This window comes from Phoenix dactylifera, chromosome 5, assembly GCF_009389715.1.
Source record: "Phoenix dactylifera cultivar Barhee BC4 chromosome 5, palm_55x_up_171113_PBpolish2nd_filt_p, whole genome shotgun sequence".
Classification (NCBI taxonomy): Eukaryota; Viridiplantae; Streptophyta; class Magnoliopsida; order Arecales; family Arecaceae; genus Phoenix; species Phoenix dactylifera.
This window is the reverse complement of record NC_052396.1, coordinates 10,548,164-10,568,516: the sequence shown is the minus strand read 5'-3', so window position 1 is coordinate 10,568,516 and position 20,353 is coordinate 10,548,164. Positions and strand designations below refer to the sequence as shown.

The window sequence follows — 20,353 nt, the reverse complement described above, 5'->3', positions numbered from 1 at the left end:
CAACACTTTTGTTGACGATAAGGATGATCTAATGATTCGATGGCTTGTGGGCTAACAACAAGAGTCAAAGTTTGATGAGTCAGGATCGGCTCCACGACATGCCAATTTCGTAACCAGTGAGACTAGGGTGCATACAGGGCAATGGGCAGATCGCAACATTTCATGCATCCTTACAGATGATCAGCCACGGCCACGGGGGTCGCTGGGGTGCCGATTATCATATGACTCATTGTCCAAGACATCTTCCTAAAGATATGATCAAGAGTTGCTTAAACAAGGCCACCACACTACCCGATCCACTCGATTAGGAGGGCAACATCCATGGTCTGCCGTACCACCCCGTACTGCCCTATACGGAGCGTACCGTACCAAAAGAAAACCAGTACGAAACATACCTACCTATTGGTACAAGCTCTATATCACCGATATCGAGGCGTACCGCCCTGTACCAAGGTGTACGGACCTATGCCGAGGCGTCTCGAGGTGCATACTGGTGCTGCCGGTCTGTACCGAGGCATACCGAGATAAAATTAAGAAAATTGGCTAGAGATATTTTGGAACAGAGGTGTACCGTACCGTACTGTACTGAACCGATAAGGTACCGATACAGTATTCGATACTGAAATCACAGATCTTAGCAACATCCATCCTTCCAACGTAGCCAGATAGAGAGCGGCACAAAGAAAAAGCAAACAATTGCTCAGCGTAGCAAAAAAGAAAAAAAAAACAGTTGCAGCCCCGATGGAGAGTGTGAATCCTATTACCCGCAACCACAGACAACTTATGACCCATACAGATACAAATATGGATATGGTACGCATAAGGCATCATCTTCCGGTGGCTTTTGTCCTACGCTATCCAAATTATTTTATGGGTCATATTTGGCTACCAACAAATTCAAATAGGCCCCTCCACAATCGTATTATCGGCCAAATGATATTTCTTAGAGTCAGAGCTTCAATGAGAGATCTGAGACTGGTTATAACCCAGAGCGCATTTCTTATGGAATGAGCATTCAGGGCTACAATGTCACTTGGCTAGAGAGATGGGTTGATGTGCCTCTTTATTATGCTAATAGTCCGAATATCTTTAAAATGCATCGTCATTCGACGAGGTTTTAGATATCAATATGTATGTAGTACTTTAAATATATGTAATTGATTGTATCATTTTATGTTTTGTATCTGATTAATTAATTTTAGAATATTTCAAGTTGCTTCTTCTAGCATGCAACTTTTCAATAATTATTTTATATTTTATATCATTCTAAGACATCAAGAGGCATCATTTAGGATCTATCAGGATCATAGAAATATCAAAAAACATCAAGAGACATCAAATTATACTTAAATTATTGAAAAAATTAAAAAAATTGATTACCAATAATTCAAACTTAAAAAATATTGAAAAAACAAATTGGCATGCCAATTCAGAACCAGCATGCCTCCGCATACCGTGTCAGTTCGGTACTAAATCGACTACCTACTAGTATGGATCCTAGTACCAGTTCAACGAATTCTGAGTAATACCATAGTTAAGTACAAGAAAAAGGTCTCTCGACCCTGTGACAATATTGGAGCTATATTGTACCATATCTGACGTACTGTACCATATCGTACTAGATATACCATACTAGGTGTATCATACTACACCAATAAGGTACTGGTTCAATACCTAGTACTGGGTAACAACTTGGATATCCAATCGTATGTCTGAAGATAAATTTTAAGTGTGAAGCAAATAGGAGATGGTGGCAGAAGCAATACGTCTAGAAGATCAAAAGTTTAGCAATTCTACAATCTTTAGACCCTCAGAATACTAAATTGCATGACAAATATAATTTGGTAACCATGAGATCTAGGGATTCGAGTCCGTAGACCTTCCCAATTTCTTTAATCCTTTCTGCTCCCTTTTAATCCCAGCCAATCCCCACAACAGCAGGAGGTTCCAAATATCCACCAATTGAGAGTCTAAGCAGGCTGGAACAGTAAACCTCAAAAAAAATAAAATTTCAAATATTGAAGATATAAAAGTTTCCATCAAAATATCATTTCAAATCAAACCACATAGAAATAGCACGAACAATGGATGTAGCTTGTTAGGTACACTTAGACATTCATTCCCACTGAAACCAAAACCACAATGTGTTAGTTATATGATTGTTGCAAAACCTTGTGACATAATATCTTGTGAGCTCAGAAAACTCTAAAGAATTCAAACTCGAAGACTTCCAATTCAGATGAAAACTCAAAACTGCAAGGAAATGTTTGACAAGAAGACTAGATTAGTGCATACCAGCACATTCAATTCATATGAGTATTAAAATGAGCAGGATAGATGTCCAAAAGCTTGGACCACTGCATATCAAAGCATAAAGCTTAAGCATAAGCATAAATGTCACATATACACTTACTTGGAAGGTTCCACGTACAACCTTCAAAGGCCGCACCATCAATGAAGTTAGTTCAAAAATAATTCTTTCATCAGTTTCACTAGGCACATACCCAGGAGCAACCACTGATGTGGATTGAACCAAATTTTGTTCACCAGAAGCTCCAGAAATTCTAGAATCTAATGATGCCTTTGAAGATTGATCTGCAGCTGAAGAAAGCCTCTGGTTGTCCATACTATTCTCAGTGCTCTCATTTTCCATCTGCTCATCGTCTTCATTCCTTTCCTCCATTGACGTTGCCTCTGATATTATAATGGAAGCTGTAGAAGAAAGGTTGGTGGTCAACGAAGCATCAGGATCAGCACTACATACATCTAATTCTTCACCATATTTAACATGCAATCGATCTTCATAATCAGCAGCTGCACCCAAATGGTCAGATCCCCGGTAATTCCTCTTCAAAAATCTTCTCATCCTTGAAGAACTTTCTGTAAGATCTAATTTCAAAAAAACCTGCATATTAAAACATTCATAGATTTTCTAAATTTAATATTGTTTAAAAAAAATATGATACAGATGAGAAAAGAAAATACAGGAACCACAATAATTTAAGAAATAACACTAGACATACACGCTCAGGATTAGACAGGAAATCTCCGAAAGGTCCAAAAAGCCCATTCGTCTCTATTAGGCAATGAAGAAGCTTCCTCCATGCACGAGTCCCAGTGGATACACGATATCTATCTAATACATCAACTTGTGCATGCCTATCCATCTGCAAGTCTGAATGTTATAATATGCTATATCACTATTTAGAAACATGACAAGAGGAAGAAGTAGCATGCCAAACGCACCTCCATGCGCTGCATGTTTCTTGCTGAAGCAAAGCTTGTGACAAGGACTGCAACATATTTATAGGACAATGCAGAAAAGAAATCCCTCCCTGATATTGTTTTTGAATCAACTGACTGGAGGCATTCTGTCCAGGCAGCACCCATGGCTTCAGATATGTTCCATCTCTTTGCACGCTCAAAATCACTTGCACTCCTCCTTTGTGCTGATGTTGCCATTGCTACAGCACTAAGACCTCTACCAGAGCCAATCTTGGCATTACGTTCAAGATCACGAGAAGCAGCCAATGCAGCAGCCTTTGCAGCCGCTTTGTCCTTTGGTACTGGTGAAGATTTGTTAGGTGTATCAGGAGGCTTCTGGAAGCTTGAAAATGTATGCAGTCTAGCTGTTCTGCGCTCAAGCAATGATGTGTCACGCTTAAGTGGGATATTTCTTGCAGATGTCACAGCTTCTCCACCACCAGCACCTGCAGCAATCATTGCTAATGCCATTGCAGCAGGAGGTGATGCAAAAGCAGCAGCCCAGCCAGGGGATATCATCGAAAGAGCGGCCTAAAATGACGTTAGCAAATTATTAATCAAGAAATTTTACCATATTTTCCCACCAAGAGCCTCAGTTTGGTCATCAATGATGGATTACAAAGACATAGAAGACATAATCAGAGAGAATGGAAAAAATATAGAGCAATATCAATATTTCATAAAAATGAAAATGAGAACAACTTGAAGGTGCACTTAGAAAAGTGGCATCAGGAAAATCCAATTTAAGAGTATACAAGCACAGAAAACAAATATCAAGTTTACGCAGGGAATACAATAGAAGAAGACAAACCTGACCATAGAATATGGTGTTAGCTTTACAAAGCAATTTTTACCTTGTTAACCAATCAAGGACCTGAGTTCGGCCATCGATGATGTATTACCAAGACATAAAAGAAATATTCGGAGAGAGAAAAAAAATTTAGAGCAATATCAATATTTCATAAAAATGGCGACGAAAATAACTTGAAGCTGCTTTTTAGAAAAATGGCATCAGGAAAATCCAATTCACTATATAAGAGTATACAAGCTCAGAAAACAAATGACAAGACTATGCAGAGAGCAAAGGTGCAACAACTAGTGCCAGAACCAAGTTTTGAGTATATTTTATACGAATTATTAATGATATAAAATTGGAAATGATATTGTATGAAGTTAGACAATAAACTTGTAATTACCAGGAAATAAACTGAAACCATGCCAGGTACATCAACAGTAAAGTTCAGATACTCTTTTGGTACATTTGAACAAGATATTTGGCATATTATGGTACCCAAAGAACAAATTTATTACACAATAAGAAACTCTAGAGTATGTCACAAGTATAAAACGTTGGCATGAATAAACTGCGAAGCATCATATCAAACTGTAGATCATTAAATGTAGGGTTACAGACCTCCAGATCTGTAAATTTTGTATATTCAATAATAAGTATAGTAGATGACAAGTAACAGGTCATCATTATCATTCCAAGCATAACTAATAGGTGTGCCGCATGCATTACATGTATGAACATATACCAAGTAGACCTTAGAACAAATTATTGAAGCGGTCAAAATGAGGTACACGCAATTAGCAGGTAACAGTCTAAAATTGTTCAGAATCATCTACATATGCAGAGTGCAGTAAATGATGTTTCAAATCAAATCTTTGTACAATGATTTTTCTAATTATTATCAGCTATTGCATCATAAGATAAATGATAACAAACTCCAAAACTATTTAATTTGGAAATAGATCATCTAAACTAAATAATCCATTGTAAAATATAAATCATGCTTGGATGAAAATATGTAGTTAAACACTTAAACCTATCTTTAGGTCTAATTAATGTTTTTAGTAGGACTGGAAATGCTTTTACAACTAGTTGAAGCACATGAATACCAGATTATGGAAAATAGTGCCCTGAAATATATCCCAAAACCATATCATAAATGTTCTCATATTGTCTAATACCAGTGTAAGTTTTTGGTACTCCCTTAGTCCATCAACGTAAATAGATTAAGAAATATATGATCCAAAAAGACTATCACATAAATTCATCAACTGATGTAGCAACCCTTAAATAATATTATACCCATCATTATCTTCCTCAAAATGTTAGCCTGTTCAAGTAGATTAGTCATTTATGCGTAAAATTAGCTAATTAACTATCAGCTGGAAACAGCTAAAGGTTTAGCAACGAATGTTGCACCAAGCCAGATACTCAGGCTACACAGGCTGGGATGTTGGGAAACTAGTACACAAGCACCATAATAAATTAACAGCAAACACTTGGTTGGAAGGGACAAGAGAGAAGAATATCAGAGGAGCAATTATGAATAGCAATGTCCAAAACCCTCATACAAGTCAAGCATAAGTGGTAGAAAACATAAGGAAATCTATTGCATGCAGTGATATCCAGCAAATAAAACAAAATGTTGGTAAAAACTGTTTTCATGAAACACTTAGGTTTTGATGAAATAACCAATATGATTGTTGCAGGAGCTCTTTTGCAGATTATTGACTTAACTGAGGCTTGTAGAAAAGAAAAATGGACACAGAGAAAACATGTCCACAGAAGCTCAATGTCTCAATATTGACAAGGCCAAATTCTAGAAAGTCTTTACAAGTACATTAAATCACTTGTTTAAAAAAAAATCAGAGAGTTTTAATGATAACATTAAATAATAAAGGATAACTAAATTTACTCTCGCAAGTTAACTCCCTAAAATCAACTGAAACTGCCAATGCATCAGAAAGGAAGCTTAGACATGAATTTCAATCAAGCAATGTATGAAGTTCAAAAGCCAATTTATTGTTGAATTACAATCCAAATAAATCATGGTCAATTAGCTTAACTTTTATAATAAAATTCTCAAAACCTAAGTAAAGAAACCAGAATCTACATTATATTTCATGTAAATAATCCAGAAATTTGTTGGGACAAGAAAATGGTAATGTTTTTGCTGCAAATTAATTTCAAAAGTAAAACATGGAGATTAACAGGAAAAACATCATGGTTCCTAGGCAGCAAAATTCCAAGTTATGAAACAATTTGAAGTTATGTCTATATAAAAGGAATAATTAAATCAAAGCTGAAATTTATTCACCTCAACCGGCAGTGCGTCTGCTGCCAAAGCACGATCATCAACAATGAGGGGATTTTGACCATCCGAGGAAGTAAGCTCATGAATTCCAGCCAAAAGGGGTCGCCACCGTCTTAGAATGGCTACAAATGGTGGTAAAATTGCCTCAACATACTGTTTTCTAAGAGGTTCTCTGTCCCTGCCAATGGCATGCCATACCTGCATCATGAGATTGATAAATAGCATAATCTTTTTCCTTTTAAGATGCAGTGAATCTTATTATAATGATAATGAATCATACATGGGAATAATACTGCAGACCAAGGAAATGAAAGCATTAGTTGGAAAGTTTCTACTGCAGTGACTGCAAAGCACTGACACTAGGAAAATAAGAGGATAGACCATCTATTGCAGCTATTTTTGACAAAATGTACAGGATATGGGTCAAAAATAGCTGTGGTACGGGTCTATGGGTCACTGCAGCTATTGCACTGGGTTAAAATTTCACTGGGTCTATGGGTCGGTATGCAATGGGAGGGAGAGGACCCCAATTCCTCCTCTCCTCCTTGTGAAGCAAAGAGCTGCGGAAGCTATGCATTGTCTATTCCCCAGTTATGCCTCTCTCCATTCTATCTCCCTACATGGCCACCTCCTCCTCCCACTTGGCCTGGAGCAGAGAAGCGATGGCAGAGAGGCCTTTCCTTGTACCAATAAGTACCATTAAGTGAATCGAGGCCACCAACCCCCCCCCCCTGTTCACCTCCTCTAGAACCTCCAATCACTGCCTTCTCTAGGCACCCCGCCACCTTCTCTGGCCACATCGCCTCTTTCTCCTTCTTTGCTTCCGCCGCCTCTTTCTCCTTCTCAGATTTGTCAGCCCCTATCTCTCATGTTTCAGCATCCTGGTGCTTGTATTCATGCCGATTTCACGTAGCACAGTAGTACCATCCCATTTCGACAATATTTAATTCATGGTAAATCGCTCATATCTGCGCATGGCTTGTTGGAATGGATGATACACCTATGACAGTATGGATCGATATGGGTCAATATGGTACATAATATGGGGCAGTAAAGGACATTGTATGGGGCAGTAAATTTGGAATGTCAAATTTTTGCATTTCTTGATCTTCTAAGGTTCCCATAGAAGAAAGAGATATGCGACCAGTTATAGTCAGAGCTATCTCAAACAAAGCATCTACATAATGTTTTAACATCTTTGCCTCAAGTCTAGAATTTTGGATAATACAACTTTATATAACATAAAGCATCATATCTTTTATGTGTTAGCAAAGCACTGTTCTTACCTTAATTGTATTTAGCGAAAGTAAGTCTTTGGTTCCTTTCCACTTATCTCTTTTAGATGCATAAAACCATGCTCTCTAATATTCTACATTGACAGTTCAATTCTGTTTAAAATTTCCATGAAATCATCACTCATGTTCCACTTTTTGTGATCTGGCAGCTTACAAGACACCATTATGCTCACTGTCAGATTGTTTAACGTGACAGCAATTATTTACTACACTTCTTGGATTGCTTTTTGAAATCAGCATGTATTTATCCAGTGTCAATTTAAATATGTTTTCTGTTGTGCCATATATGATCCTGGTTTATGTGCTCTGTTTTTGGCCGACGAGGTTAACATTGAACAGCTTTTTTCAACCTCGACCATAAGCCCACAATTTGCAATCCCTCAACCCAACTCTCTCTCTCTTTCTCTGTGAATACTTTGGCCAGGATGAGTGATAACCTAGCTGCAGTGTAAACAAGTTGAAATCAAAAGAGGCACATAAACACTTAACAAGTACCCAACTTTATCATCATCCCAACCCTGATAAGGTTAAGACTGACAAATTCGTACACTATTAAGCCCTATTTCAAAACTCGACATAATACATCGTAACATGTACTGTGCCACAGTCCAAATGATACTAGCAAAGTAGAGGATATTTGAAGTAACAGTTGATATTGGTGTTTTAAAATGTCGTGCATGAAGCTGCATATGTGGCCACATATGCAGCTGCAATCCCCCGACTATGCTACATTCCTCATATGCGGATATGATATGAAGTAAGGCCCACATATGAGCCAAAAAGGTGGTTCACTTTGAACTACAAATACATATACATTAGGATTAGCATTTTGAGGCTGCAAAATGAGGTTGTAAATGCATATATCAATTAATTTAAAATGCACAATCTAATTTTATTAAAACATGTTCATGGTTTTATTCAAATAATATCTAGAAAAGAGATGTGCATAAACTAAAGTGTGTATCTATTTATTCATGCTTAACTAGTTAAGGAGATAGTTAAGGAGATAGCCACTACCCAACAACTGGTCTATGCACCCAATGACTCAAGGTTCGCCATCTTGGTACTGGATCTCATACCAGTACTATCTTAATACTATATCGGTACACCCGGTATGGAGGTCGGTTCGGCATACAACACTCGGTACACCCCCCGGTACCGACTGGTACAGCAAACTATGATCCAACAAGTACACCATATTCTTGTTATCTCCACCTTATCCATGTTCTCATTAAAGCATTACTAAAGTTAATCAACTGTATCATGGAGTCTAAAACAGTCTCTTTTTTTCCGATACATGATGCAGTATATAGTACAACCTGTGCAGGTGAAGAGACAATAGCAAGAGATAGTCATTTCCACCACTACTGTTCTAAAGCAACAGTAAAACAGCATACAAATTGAAAAAAATAAAAAATAAAAACTATTTCTAGATCGTAAAGTGAATTCCACTTCTTACATTTTTTTCATTCTACCATGTCTACATCACAGCATTCTCGTCTTTACTACATCCAACACTTCTAGCCAAACAATAGCGTCAGTGATCATGCTTAATGGTTCACCAGCTGTGCCAATTACACAACTAATACATATATCCCTTGTTCTCCCCATTAAAGTTATAATAACCTTGTACATCTCTCATTTCACCTAAATAATACTGATAGAGGATCTAAAATTTAGTAATGCTCTCCGTCAACAATTTTTGGGGGAAAATCCAACCATATTTTTATCCCTCAAGTTCTGCATCATATATCTGTTTCAATTCTGTTAATCTTTAAGAAAAGACTGCCCCCCCCCCCCCCACCCCAAATAATGCATTCCTGTTATAAGAATGTCAAGCTGATAAGAGAGAAGAGAAAAGCAAGTCCCAATGGTTCCAAAAGAAATAAAATTATAGTGACAGCTTAGAAATTTAGGCAAAAACAAAGTGGAGCAATTTACAGATTTATTGGATAGATAGTAGTATCTTGGACTGAAATAAGTAACAAGAGAAACCATTAGAATACAAATATGAAAGGTTATGAAATGCTTGCAAATTGAAATCTGTAATCATGTTTAGGCATATCGCTAGATCATTCCCAGAAAGAGAAGTAAATACATCTTACTTAGATCGAAAAAGTGAAAGAAATGACAAATTTAACTAACCTCAGAGTACAGGACAGAACATGCAACCAGCACCCTTTGTCTCTTGGATTCAGATATTGGCATGTTCAAAATTGGTGCAAGTACACTGTACATCAGAAGAATATTATTAGATTAATTTTTTTAAATACACCAACCCTCAGACAGCATGATCTACAAAATTTTGATACAACAGAACAGCATCAGCAGTAAAACAAATTAAAACAAAAAATGAGTCTTAGATCTCTGACAAATATCCAATACCACATCATTGTCGTGTAAAAGCTTCACTACCAAACTTCTAAAATAAGTCCATGCTTGCTAAACATAATTCAGTAGCAACAGAAAATTCATCTTATTTTATCTAACTGCTGCAGTAAATATTTTTAATTATCTCTAACATATTACACATCAGCATTAGTTATCCTTATGCAACAAAAGGTTAGGTACCAGTATCAGACCATGTACCAGTTTTGTCCCGATCGTGATGTTTGAAATCCAGTACCATACCTTGATGCCATCTTTTCATTTGTTTGTTCAATTTCTTTTTAAATTTTTGCCTTAAATGAGCATTTGAGTGAATATTGACATGTTTTTTCAGGAGGTTTCTCGCATCAAGGAGACTAGATCACTATGAGGGTAGGCCAGATCTGCCCTCCCTCCCCTCGTTTATCCTCTTCTTCCTCTCTCCATCTCCCCATCTCTCCCTCTCTTTTCAATCTCTGCCCACACTGCCCCCTGTGACCAAGCCAACGCGAAAGAGAGTGTGGCTCCCCACTTCTCACTTCTCTTTATTTATTTCGAAACAGCTGACTAGTGTCCCACAAGTGTCCTGGTTCCCTATCAAAATGATACAGTACCGATGGTAGCATCCCACTGCATGGGACCTAAATCCTTGATGCACTTAGTTTTGAGGTTTCAACGATCATCAACTAGACTGCTAAGACTTGATTTCCTAATTTCCCTAGTTCTTTTGAGCATCCCTTCCTCAAAGTTAAGAGAACAAAAGCACCGAGCACCTGAGGTGCTACAGTATAATAGTCCAATTTCTTTCTCTCGCTCATCTTGTCAACCAACTCCAACATTGTTACATACCAATTACCATTGTCCCACAGAAAGATTGATATATACCGTAATAAATTTCAACTAGCTTTGGATAAATCAATAAATAAATATGGGCATACACATGAGAAATTGACAGATTACACCCACTGTGATTTCCTCTCTTACCAAAAAGCCCCCTTTAGCTGAAACTTAATGAGGAAAGGTATCTATAAGATGGCAAAACTAAAAGATGTTTAGAGTATAAGCCATATTAATGCACCATACATCAGGACAGCTTAGCCTCATTTTAGTAAGGAAAAATGGAGAATACTTTAACAAGTTGCTAGACGGTGACCACTCCAAAAGAGTAGGCTTGTTGGATCTCCATACAAACAAAAATCATGAACGCATGAATACAGCTAAAGGATTTAGCTGCCAGACATGATACTATAGACAACAGAATTTGTCCCAAATATATCAAGCGTGTACGGAGAGATATAAGAAAAATAAGTGCTGGTCGCATGGCATGGAAATAGGGTATGCACCCTGCCAGTGCCTTACTGGCATGCAACACTGGTACAATACCAGCTCCATTCTACTACTTGGCACCAACATTGTCAGTACCACATGCCGGTTGCATGCCAGCCTGAAACCAGCTCGGTTCAATCCTTGAATCAAAGTCGACTAATTTGGAGAAACAAAAATTAGTCGGTCTGTATCATGTTGTATCTTACTATACAAAGTCCTTGATGGAGAAGGGTACAATTTAGGGGCACAATATTGTGTGCCATACGTCCCAACTCTTATTGCTACGTATTAGACCAAAAGTCGGATGCAATTGTTTGATCTTCTCTGAAAAGAGTCATCTGATCTTGTTTGTGTATCCCAAGAAAATGGTGCATTCATGACTAGATTCAAGACAAAGAATTGACATCCTTTTTCGGAAAAGAGCTCAAACCAAGGTCTGTTGTACCGTTCCGTATCACTCGGTACAAAGCATACCATACCGCACCGAAAGAAAACCGGTACGAAACACACAATCAAGTCGGTACAAACCCCGTACTGCCCATACCAAGCTATATCATCTCGTACCGAGGCGTACTGACCTGTACCGAGGCATGCCAAGGTGCGTACCAAGATGACAATTGAGAAAATGGGTAAGAGAGCTATTTCGGCACAAGTATCCCGTACCGTACCATATTGAACCAATAAGATACCGATATGGTACCCAGTATCGAGACTGCGGACCTTGGCTCAAAGCCTCAAACTATATTATTTATCCACAGACATCACTTAGATCACGTCTAACTATTTTTGTCAATAAAATTTTTTCCCTATAGTTGCTATCATTAATTCTAGGCTTGTTAACGTCTAAATACAATTATTTAATGTTAGTTTATCATATTTTACTTCAAACCATGCAACACATAACATACAACATAGATATCCAAGATGATTTATAATGTTAGATTAGCAAAAAACTGTACTTATTTGTTAAAATATATCTATACACTAGGATTAATGAAAATATGCACTAGAAAAGACAAACAAGGTATTTGTCTTAGCAAGCCAGTTATGGTCTTTAACATATGCATATCTTGTTACATTGCACATCAACTATCAGCATGGCACAACATGAACCGTGTAAAATGCCAGCTAAAGCATGGCAAGACATGAACCATGCAAAGTACCACATGTCTGACTCTGAAGTGTGATACTACCAACTGGGCAACATAATTGAGAGCCAAATAGAAGGCAATAATCATATGAAATAGCCACACAAGAGAATGTTTAAACATATAGTTACAAAGTTCAAACCAAACACAAGCAAATAAACAATATGAGCTTCACGAGATGTAATCTGATAGTTGTCCCTGTTTAATACAAATGTGACAGCAACTGCTGAAGCTGTGTCAAATCTGAGAAGGCTGCTGAAACCCTGATACCACAGGCCAACTCAAAGGGTCGACTATAAGTACAGGACGTTTTTGTATGAATTAACTGGCAAAATTTAAACGGGAATTCTTCGATAGAGATCAGCAACCAACTAACTTATTTAAAACTAGTATATTCAATGCCACTATAGGCAGCATGTAAACAAACATGAGGGACTTAAAATTTGAGCATCAGCAAGTTCAAAAAGACACTGCACCTTTCGATAATCATATATTAATTTATACAACTAATTTGACAAGTAATGACTTGTGACAGCTAGAAGCCCTTTAACATGTGTAAATTAAATTAACTAACAATTCTTCAAGTCTTCAACTTTTCCATCTATCTATAAATTAGAATTTCTATGAAGATATTATATTCATATTTTAAAATATGTCATTAATTTAGTAGAAAAGTGTCCATATGTAGTTTTATGGAGTTCACTTAATTTATATAGGGATATTTCAAATAAGTATTTTTTAAGGAAAAAAAAGCTTGACTCTACAATTGTAATGCTAGAAAGTGTATAAGATTAAAAATGTCCCAACAGGTAATGATGGACCAATAGGAGAGATACACCCAAGAAATAATGTGCCCTCCATGTCAAAAAATCATTTTGTATCTTTACACCAACATACATACTAAGGACTGTTGGAACTGGAGCCCAAACCGGTTGTCCGAGGGTACGGGTCGGTACGGTCCCATGCCATTCCGTGCTAAACCCATACTGACACAGTAGAGGGGGCGGGGGAGAGGAAGAATGAGAGAGAAAAGGAGAGAGAACGGGTAGAGAGGGAGGGAAAGAGGAGGGTGGTGGAGGCCGACGGAGGGCCGGCGAGCCGTGCGGAGGGGCGAGGGCTCCACCTCCTATTCTCCTATTTCATTCAAAATAGGGTTCCGAAGGGGCCCCTTTTTATTTTCGCTATTTTTAAGTGAAGTTAGCAAACCCCTTGCCGACTGCACTAAACTTTTTTTAAGGAGTTTGCCGACTTTACTTAAAAATTGTGAAAATAAAAAGGTGGCCCCTCTGAGATCCAAGAAAATTGGAGGCTTTCTTGGAGGCAGAGCCCCGCCTCTGCCTCATCCGCACGGCTCCCCGTCCCTTCGCCGGCCAGCCTCCACCTCCCTCTCTCTTCCTTCCTCTCCCTCTCCCTCTCACTCTCCCTCTCCTTTCCTCTCTTTCCTTATCCTTCTCCCTCTCCATCACTGATTTCTCATTTTTGTTGGCAAAACCATCCCCGTCTAGCACCGTATAGCTCGGTACGCCCCAAACTAGACAGTTTGGGACGGTTCTGTCAACCATGATACATACATATACACATGATAAAAATAGAATTATATCAATAATCACAATAACTATTCTATAATTTTTTTTCTAATTATGTGAGACAATTTTCTCATGTATGTATGCTGATGAAGTTCACAAGAATCACAACCCTATAAATATAATTATAAAAATAAAAAAACACAACTATAGAAGCTTACATCCAAAATCTAACCTGAATGGATGTCTCTATCTCATGCAAGGTTCGTTGAACCAGTATTGGGTGCCGTACTAGTCGGCACCTGATACGGTTAAGTACCAGTTCAGACCGAACAGAACCGAACCGAACCGGTTGCGCGTGCTGGTTCACGAACCGGCATACCCTAATTTTTTTTTTTGGAGTTCTCTCTTTTCGTACTTTTACTATGAATAAGTCTAATTTAATTTTTTTTTATTTTTTTCATTTTTTTGATGTTTCTATGATTCCGATTTAAGCTAGATGATACATCTTATTACTTTAAAATGATACAAATCATAAGATGAACATAAAAAATTCTCAAATCAAGATACAATTAATTACATAGCTTTAACCTGGTTGCCCCTAAGTGCTGCTTCAACTTGGTTATCCCTTCTTTCCTGAACTGTGTTGCACCAGTTGCATTGCCACTGGTGCTGGCTCGAGAGCATTTGCCCATGCTCCCAACCAATATCACGCTTTGGGTTCTTTTTTCTTGATGACTCCATTTCTACACCGAGTTGATCAAGTACGCTAGTTTATCAATTATTTAAAATTAGCAAAATATTAATACGAGAACAATATTTTTTTACCTCAAAAAATACATCTGATTTATCTAATAGATAACCCTAATTTTTCTTATTTTTCTTATTTATTTATATATTTTTAATAAGTTCTAGTTTAAAAAAATGTTTATATATCATAAATTTAGAAATATATGATTTCTTCCTCAGAAATTACTTCTAAATTATCTAATACGTGCTACTAATTTTTTGTAATTTTTGGTATTAATTATATATTTTAAATTAGTTTTAAATTAAAATTAATTTTTAAATAATAATATTTTAAAAAATTATTTTCAGTTCAAACCCATATAGAATCCCATAATGGATGTTACATATATTTTTCTAGACCCTCAGATATACATAAAGGTTATTTATTTTTTATTTTTTCCAAATTTAGGTATAAGCTACTGTGCTCACGATCACATCAAAACTTCAACGAATGGACACCAAATTTTTATATAGAGTTGCTTGCATGCATCTAAATATATTTCTAATTTTATATTTTTATTTTAAAAAAATATTCTTTTTAAATTCGAAAATATATTTTTAATTTTTAAAAATTATATATAATCCAAAAATTAAAAATTTTTATGTCAGCATATACATCATCCACGGATCTACAACATATAAAAAATCAAGCCCAAATCGAAAAATTTAGCATAATCTTCTTTTATTTTGCAATTTTTGAGCTATTTTTTCAAAGTCCCTTAAAAAAAAGAAGAAAGAAGATAGAAAAAAGGAAGCATGCCTTATTTAGCCTTGGCTCTTCCTTCTTATAGCCTGAAGCAGTGTTACTTGTGAATTTTTTTGGAAAGAGAGGTTTGAGCTGACCGTTAGGAAGGCCTTCTTGGGTCTTCCCCTTCAGTGGCGTTCGGTTTTTAAAGCCGACGCCACGCCACAACGCCCACATTATGGCAATAATTGCCATAGGGGGCTACAGCCGTGTGGAACCAAAAAGCCGACGCCACGCCACAACGCCCGCATTATGGCAATAATTGCCATAGGGGGCTACATCCCTATGGAACCGTCCAGTTCCTGTCAGTTTGCACCGAGTCCGAGCCAAACCGGATGGAACCATTTAGTTTCAACCAGTTTCGGCTAAAAAATTACCGATTCCGGCCGGTATCATTGAGGTTCCGGCCTCCGAACCGAGTCTGAGTCAAACCGAATGGGACCGTCCGGTTCTGGCCAGTTTCGGCTAAAAAATTACCGAAAATTCAAAAATTTCAGATGGCAGCGGAATCGACATAAGCGGGATCGACGTTCATCTCATGAACGTTGTTTCATGAACCCGTTCGTAGATAGATAAGGATTAAAAACTTTTTTAAAAACATTAGAAGATCAGATCTTCACCTTGTGCGGGTAGATGATTACTATAGCGAACCAGCCTGAACCAACCAGCCTGTTAGGTGACAAATGGTATCATTGAGGTTTCGCCCACCGTTTTACTATAGCGAACCGACCCGGACTAGTTCCGGTCTGGTTCTGGGACCGGGTCGGTTCGGTTCTGCCTGAACCAGGTGGTACGGCCTGGTTCGGCAAACCTTGATCTCATGTGCAGAATCACATTGACATAGTTCATTACTTATGATAAAAATGGACATAGGGCATTTAGGTCCTAGGATGTATATGGTCAGGGGTTAAAGGACTAAATGGAACATAGGCTCCTTTAACCCATTTACACTAGAAAACCAATTTATTCCAAGGGAAAAGTGGAGATTTCAAAGTTGGTAAAAGTACTTTTTTCACCTATCCGAGAGAAAATTATTCCACCCAAAAAGATGGAGAATTTTATTCTAGAGTAAAGTGAGTGAGGGGTGAGATAACCCATTTACTCCAAGTTAACTTATTGCACAACCAAATGCAGTCCGAGAATTCAAAAAGTTGAAGCAGAACTGTAGCATGAGAAAGAGATACAAAAGACAAAATATGCTATTTTCGTAAATTGAAGCAATATCTTATATTGATTAAAAATACATCAAAGTCTAAATATTATTCTTATGCCACAAATATCAAGTTATGCACTAATGAGGTGTTAAATCTATGCACCGTGCAAGGACAAAATGCAGAGTTGGATTTGCAACAAAACTTGAATGAGTAATTTAAGAAAAATAGTAAACCATGAGAAGCTTCAGTGGTTCATTATGGAAATATAATGAATGAGAATGGATTGAGAAACGTGACTCTTCGAGGACAAACATAGGCCTCATTCACTGGGATAAAGAAAGGACCTAAATATGGCCATTGGAAGTACATAGCATCGCATATTATTACAAACGGAGGAAAGGAAACAACACACTGATCTAGTAGAAGAAATACGGTATCAATTAAATGTAGATCCAAAGTTGCACCAATTATGAGTGTAATGGACAAGATGCAGAGTTGGATTTGCAACAAAACTTGAATGAGTAATTTAAGAAAAATAGTAAACCATGAGAAACTTCAGTGGTTCATTATAGAAATATAATGAATGAGAACGGATTGAGAAACATGACTCTTCGAGGACAAACATAGGCCTCATTCACTGGGATAAAGAAAGGACCTAAATATGGCCATTGGAAGTACATAGCATCGCATATTATTACAAACGGAGGAAAGGAAACAACACACTGATCTAGTAGAAGAGATACGGTATCAATTAAATGTAGATCCAAAGTTGCACCAATTATGAGTGTAATGGACAAGATAGGTTTAGTAGAATGCTACCCTCCAAAGCAGTGCTGAGCGAGGTTTCCTTGTTGACAAGCGATTATTACTATCTAATGGCTTGGTGTTCCCAGATTGATAATTCAACCCCTTCTGATATGCCATCTTTTATGCTTATACTCATGAAATGTCATCTTCACCATTGTCATCCTCCCTCATTGACAAAAAGTACCATCCGAAGCATGCATAAAATGGCTGATCACTGTCCAACAGCTGGTAGAAGTGCTATCATTCCTCCCATCCCAGTGCCAGAACCACCTCCAATACCAAGACCACCACCCAATTCCAGATTCATCTAACAGAAGTGCCTGCAGCATGGCAACTGATTTCTTCACTAATGGAAGCTCAATCCAGTTCCCATTTGAATCCTTCTCCAGAGCAGATCTCCAAGATTCCCAACCACTTCCCCCACCACCAAAGACTGTTGATTTTGGGAGAAGGCCAACACCATACCACAATTTGCTCCTATACTTCCAACCCTCAACTAGATCCAAGACACAGCTCCCATACGATACAAATGCACACCGAACAGATTCATAAGGCTCTGCAGCAGCTGCTGCAGTAAGGCGCTCCATAACTGCTGCAGAAATCTGGCCGTTTGCATCAGCCATAGATGCAAGGACCTGATTTGGAGCACAGTATACATAATTAGAGAGGAACAGGATGATATGGAAAAACAGATTCAGCAAGAAATAAAGTCATTTAATTAGAATTGAATATGTTTATGTGTGTATGTAAATATATGCATCAACATGTTGGTATCGACATCCCAAATCAACCAAGATATGATATATAAAATTTCGTTCTTGAAAAATCATTTCATCAAAGAACACCTAAATACATGCTGATGGCTATAAAGATGGATATGTAAAGACTGTTTCTCATATTAAGTGTCAAATTGGTGGGCATTGGTATGCTTGAAATGTTAGCTAATTCTAACGTAACAAAAAAAAATTAAAATTCATGCAAACATAAGTTGAGTGTCCAAGGAAAACCCATATATTCTGTCAAAAATAATTAGTGTGGTACCATAAAATGAACAATTACACCACTCAAACAGAATTTTGATATATTGAATACTGAAAAACTAAGACATACTGATATATAATCACGTAGGGAAAGATTATTGATATCTTGTCACCAAATGGAATACTCCATCAGAGCTTTAAAGAAAAAAGAAGTTAAAAAAAAGCAAAAAATTAACAGGCAGCCTCTTACATTTATCAACAAAATTCTAAAAACTGTAGATATAACCAGAAATTCACTGAGAATCATAATCATATCCAGTGTTTAGCAGCTCCTGGGTGATTTGATACCAGCATCCCATTACCCGAAGCAACAATTGGCATCTTAAATGAAAAAAGCAAGATAAATTCATTATACTAGTATAAAAGCAGAAGCAACAAATGAACCGGCACTTAATCAGAAGCAAAGTCCATAAAAACAACTATCACACAGTGAATAATAGAATAATTACAGAGATATCAGTATTCGTACATCAAGGGAAAGGCCACCAGTATCACTGGGACAATGATGTCCTCCTGGATCCAATGGTATCCATAGATTCACTGCCAGTTCTACCTAGAGAATTTGAGCGACTAACAGTGGATGATGTCACTGCAGCAGGAGATCCATTGCCATCAACTGACTTGGAAGTGCAAAATAGCTGCCCTTGTAACCGCAGGTGATCTTCTACAAGCATTAGAATTACAATTGCATTCTCAGCTAAAGCAACTGAAAGATGAGCAGCATTTTCGGCTTGTGCTTTAGCCTCTTGTGGTGACAACCCCTCAGCTGCTACACCAGCAGCTGCTGCTGCAATAACTTGAGTCTGCAGCGAAACAAGAGCTAGATGAAGATACTCTTGCAGCACCTCTATTTGTCAAATAACAGCAAACTAGGTTCAACTTGTGAAACATGATAAAATTTAAGCATTGACACTATATATGGTTGGCAATTCTATATCCTGCAGCAAAGGCACAAAAAGGAAAAATACTCAACTAGAGATTAGAGAAACAAGACAGAGACCAATGGCAGAACGAAGGCATTATTTGCTTTAGCACCCTTCATATACATTTTTATACAACACATGTATAGAAGATTAAGTGCAATACCAAGCACTTGCACTTTTAACTTGGTTATTACCAATGGGATGACAATTTGCTGGGGTTATACCTTACTGGACCAAGAATTGGGGATGCGTAAATAGAGGTAAAGCCATCTTGCTAGTTAGCATGCTTGGTTTTGATCATTCATATATACTAAAATGTGGTTTAGAGTTATATCTAAACTTAAATGTTAGAAGTTTGAGCTGTAAATTTTAGGAGACCCGTGTTTATGATTTGCAGTGGAGTGCATGTCTGGATATGCTATTTTGTTCTAATAGTTTAGTGGTCCTGATAATCACTATTACCTGTATATGAATTACATGATGTCTATAGGTTATATTGATTCATTGAAAAGTGGAATGCCTTGAACGCTTATAAGGCCAACCCCCTGTGAGCATGCGGTGGCTACCACACCCTCTGTGAGCATGCATGATGCAATCATAAGTAATATCATTATTTAGATAATTTGCTAATAAACTAGACCCCAGTCAATTTGTTCATAGACTAAAAAATGTTCTAGAACATCATGCAAGTTGTGTGATCCTAGGGTTTTATGATTACATCTGGTAACCACAAGATCTGTGGTGATAGTTGAACTGAAAATCATTATATCATCTAGACAAATGTTTTTCATTCTAGATTCAGTGATATATTGCCACAAACATAACAGCCTTATCATGCAAAATTACTTAATATCAATGACACCAG

At 37.4% G+C, this 20,353-nt stretch overlaps 1 protein-coding gene across 1 annotated transcript in view; it reads right to left on the bottom strand.

The window, feature by feature from the left end:
* Positions 1-20,353, bottom strand: part of LOC103710306 (BEACH domain-containing protein C2-like) — a 60,710-nt gene that overhangs the window by 21,806 nt on the left and 18,551 nt on the right. The window contains 10 exon segments of the mRNA XM_039126789.1: positions 2,414-2,905; positions 3,024-3,167; positions 3,247-3,795; positions 6,375-6,569; positions 9,812-9,896; positions 17,539-17,756; positions 17,758-17,820; positions 17,822-18,160; positions 19,035-19,061; positions 19,063-19,368. Coding sequence (XP_038982717.1) covers positions 2,414-2,905; positions 3,024-3,167; positions 3,247-3,795; positions 6,375-6,569; positions 9,812-9,896; positions 17,539-17,756; positions 17,758-17,820; positions 17,822-18,160; positions 19,035-19,061; positions 19,063-19,368 — 2,418 coding nt within the window.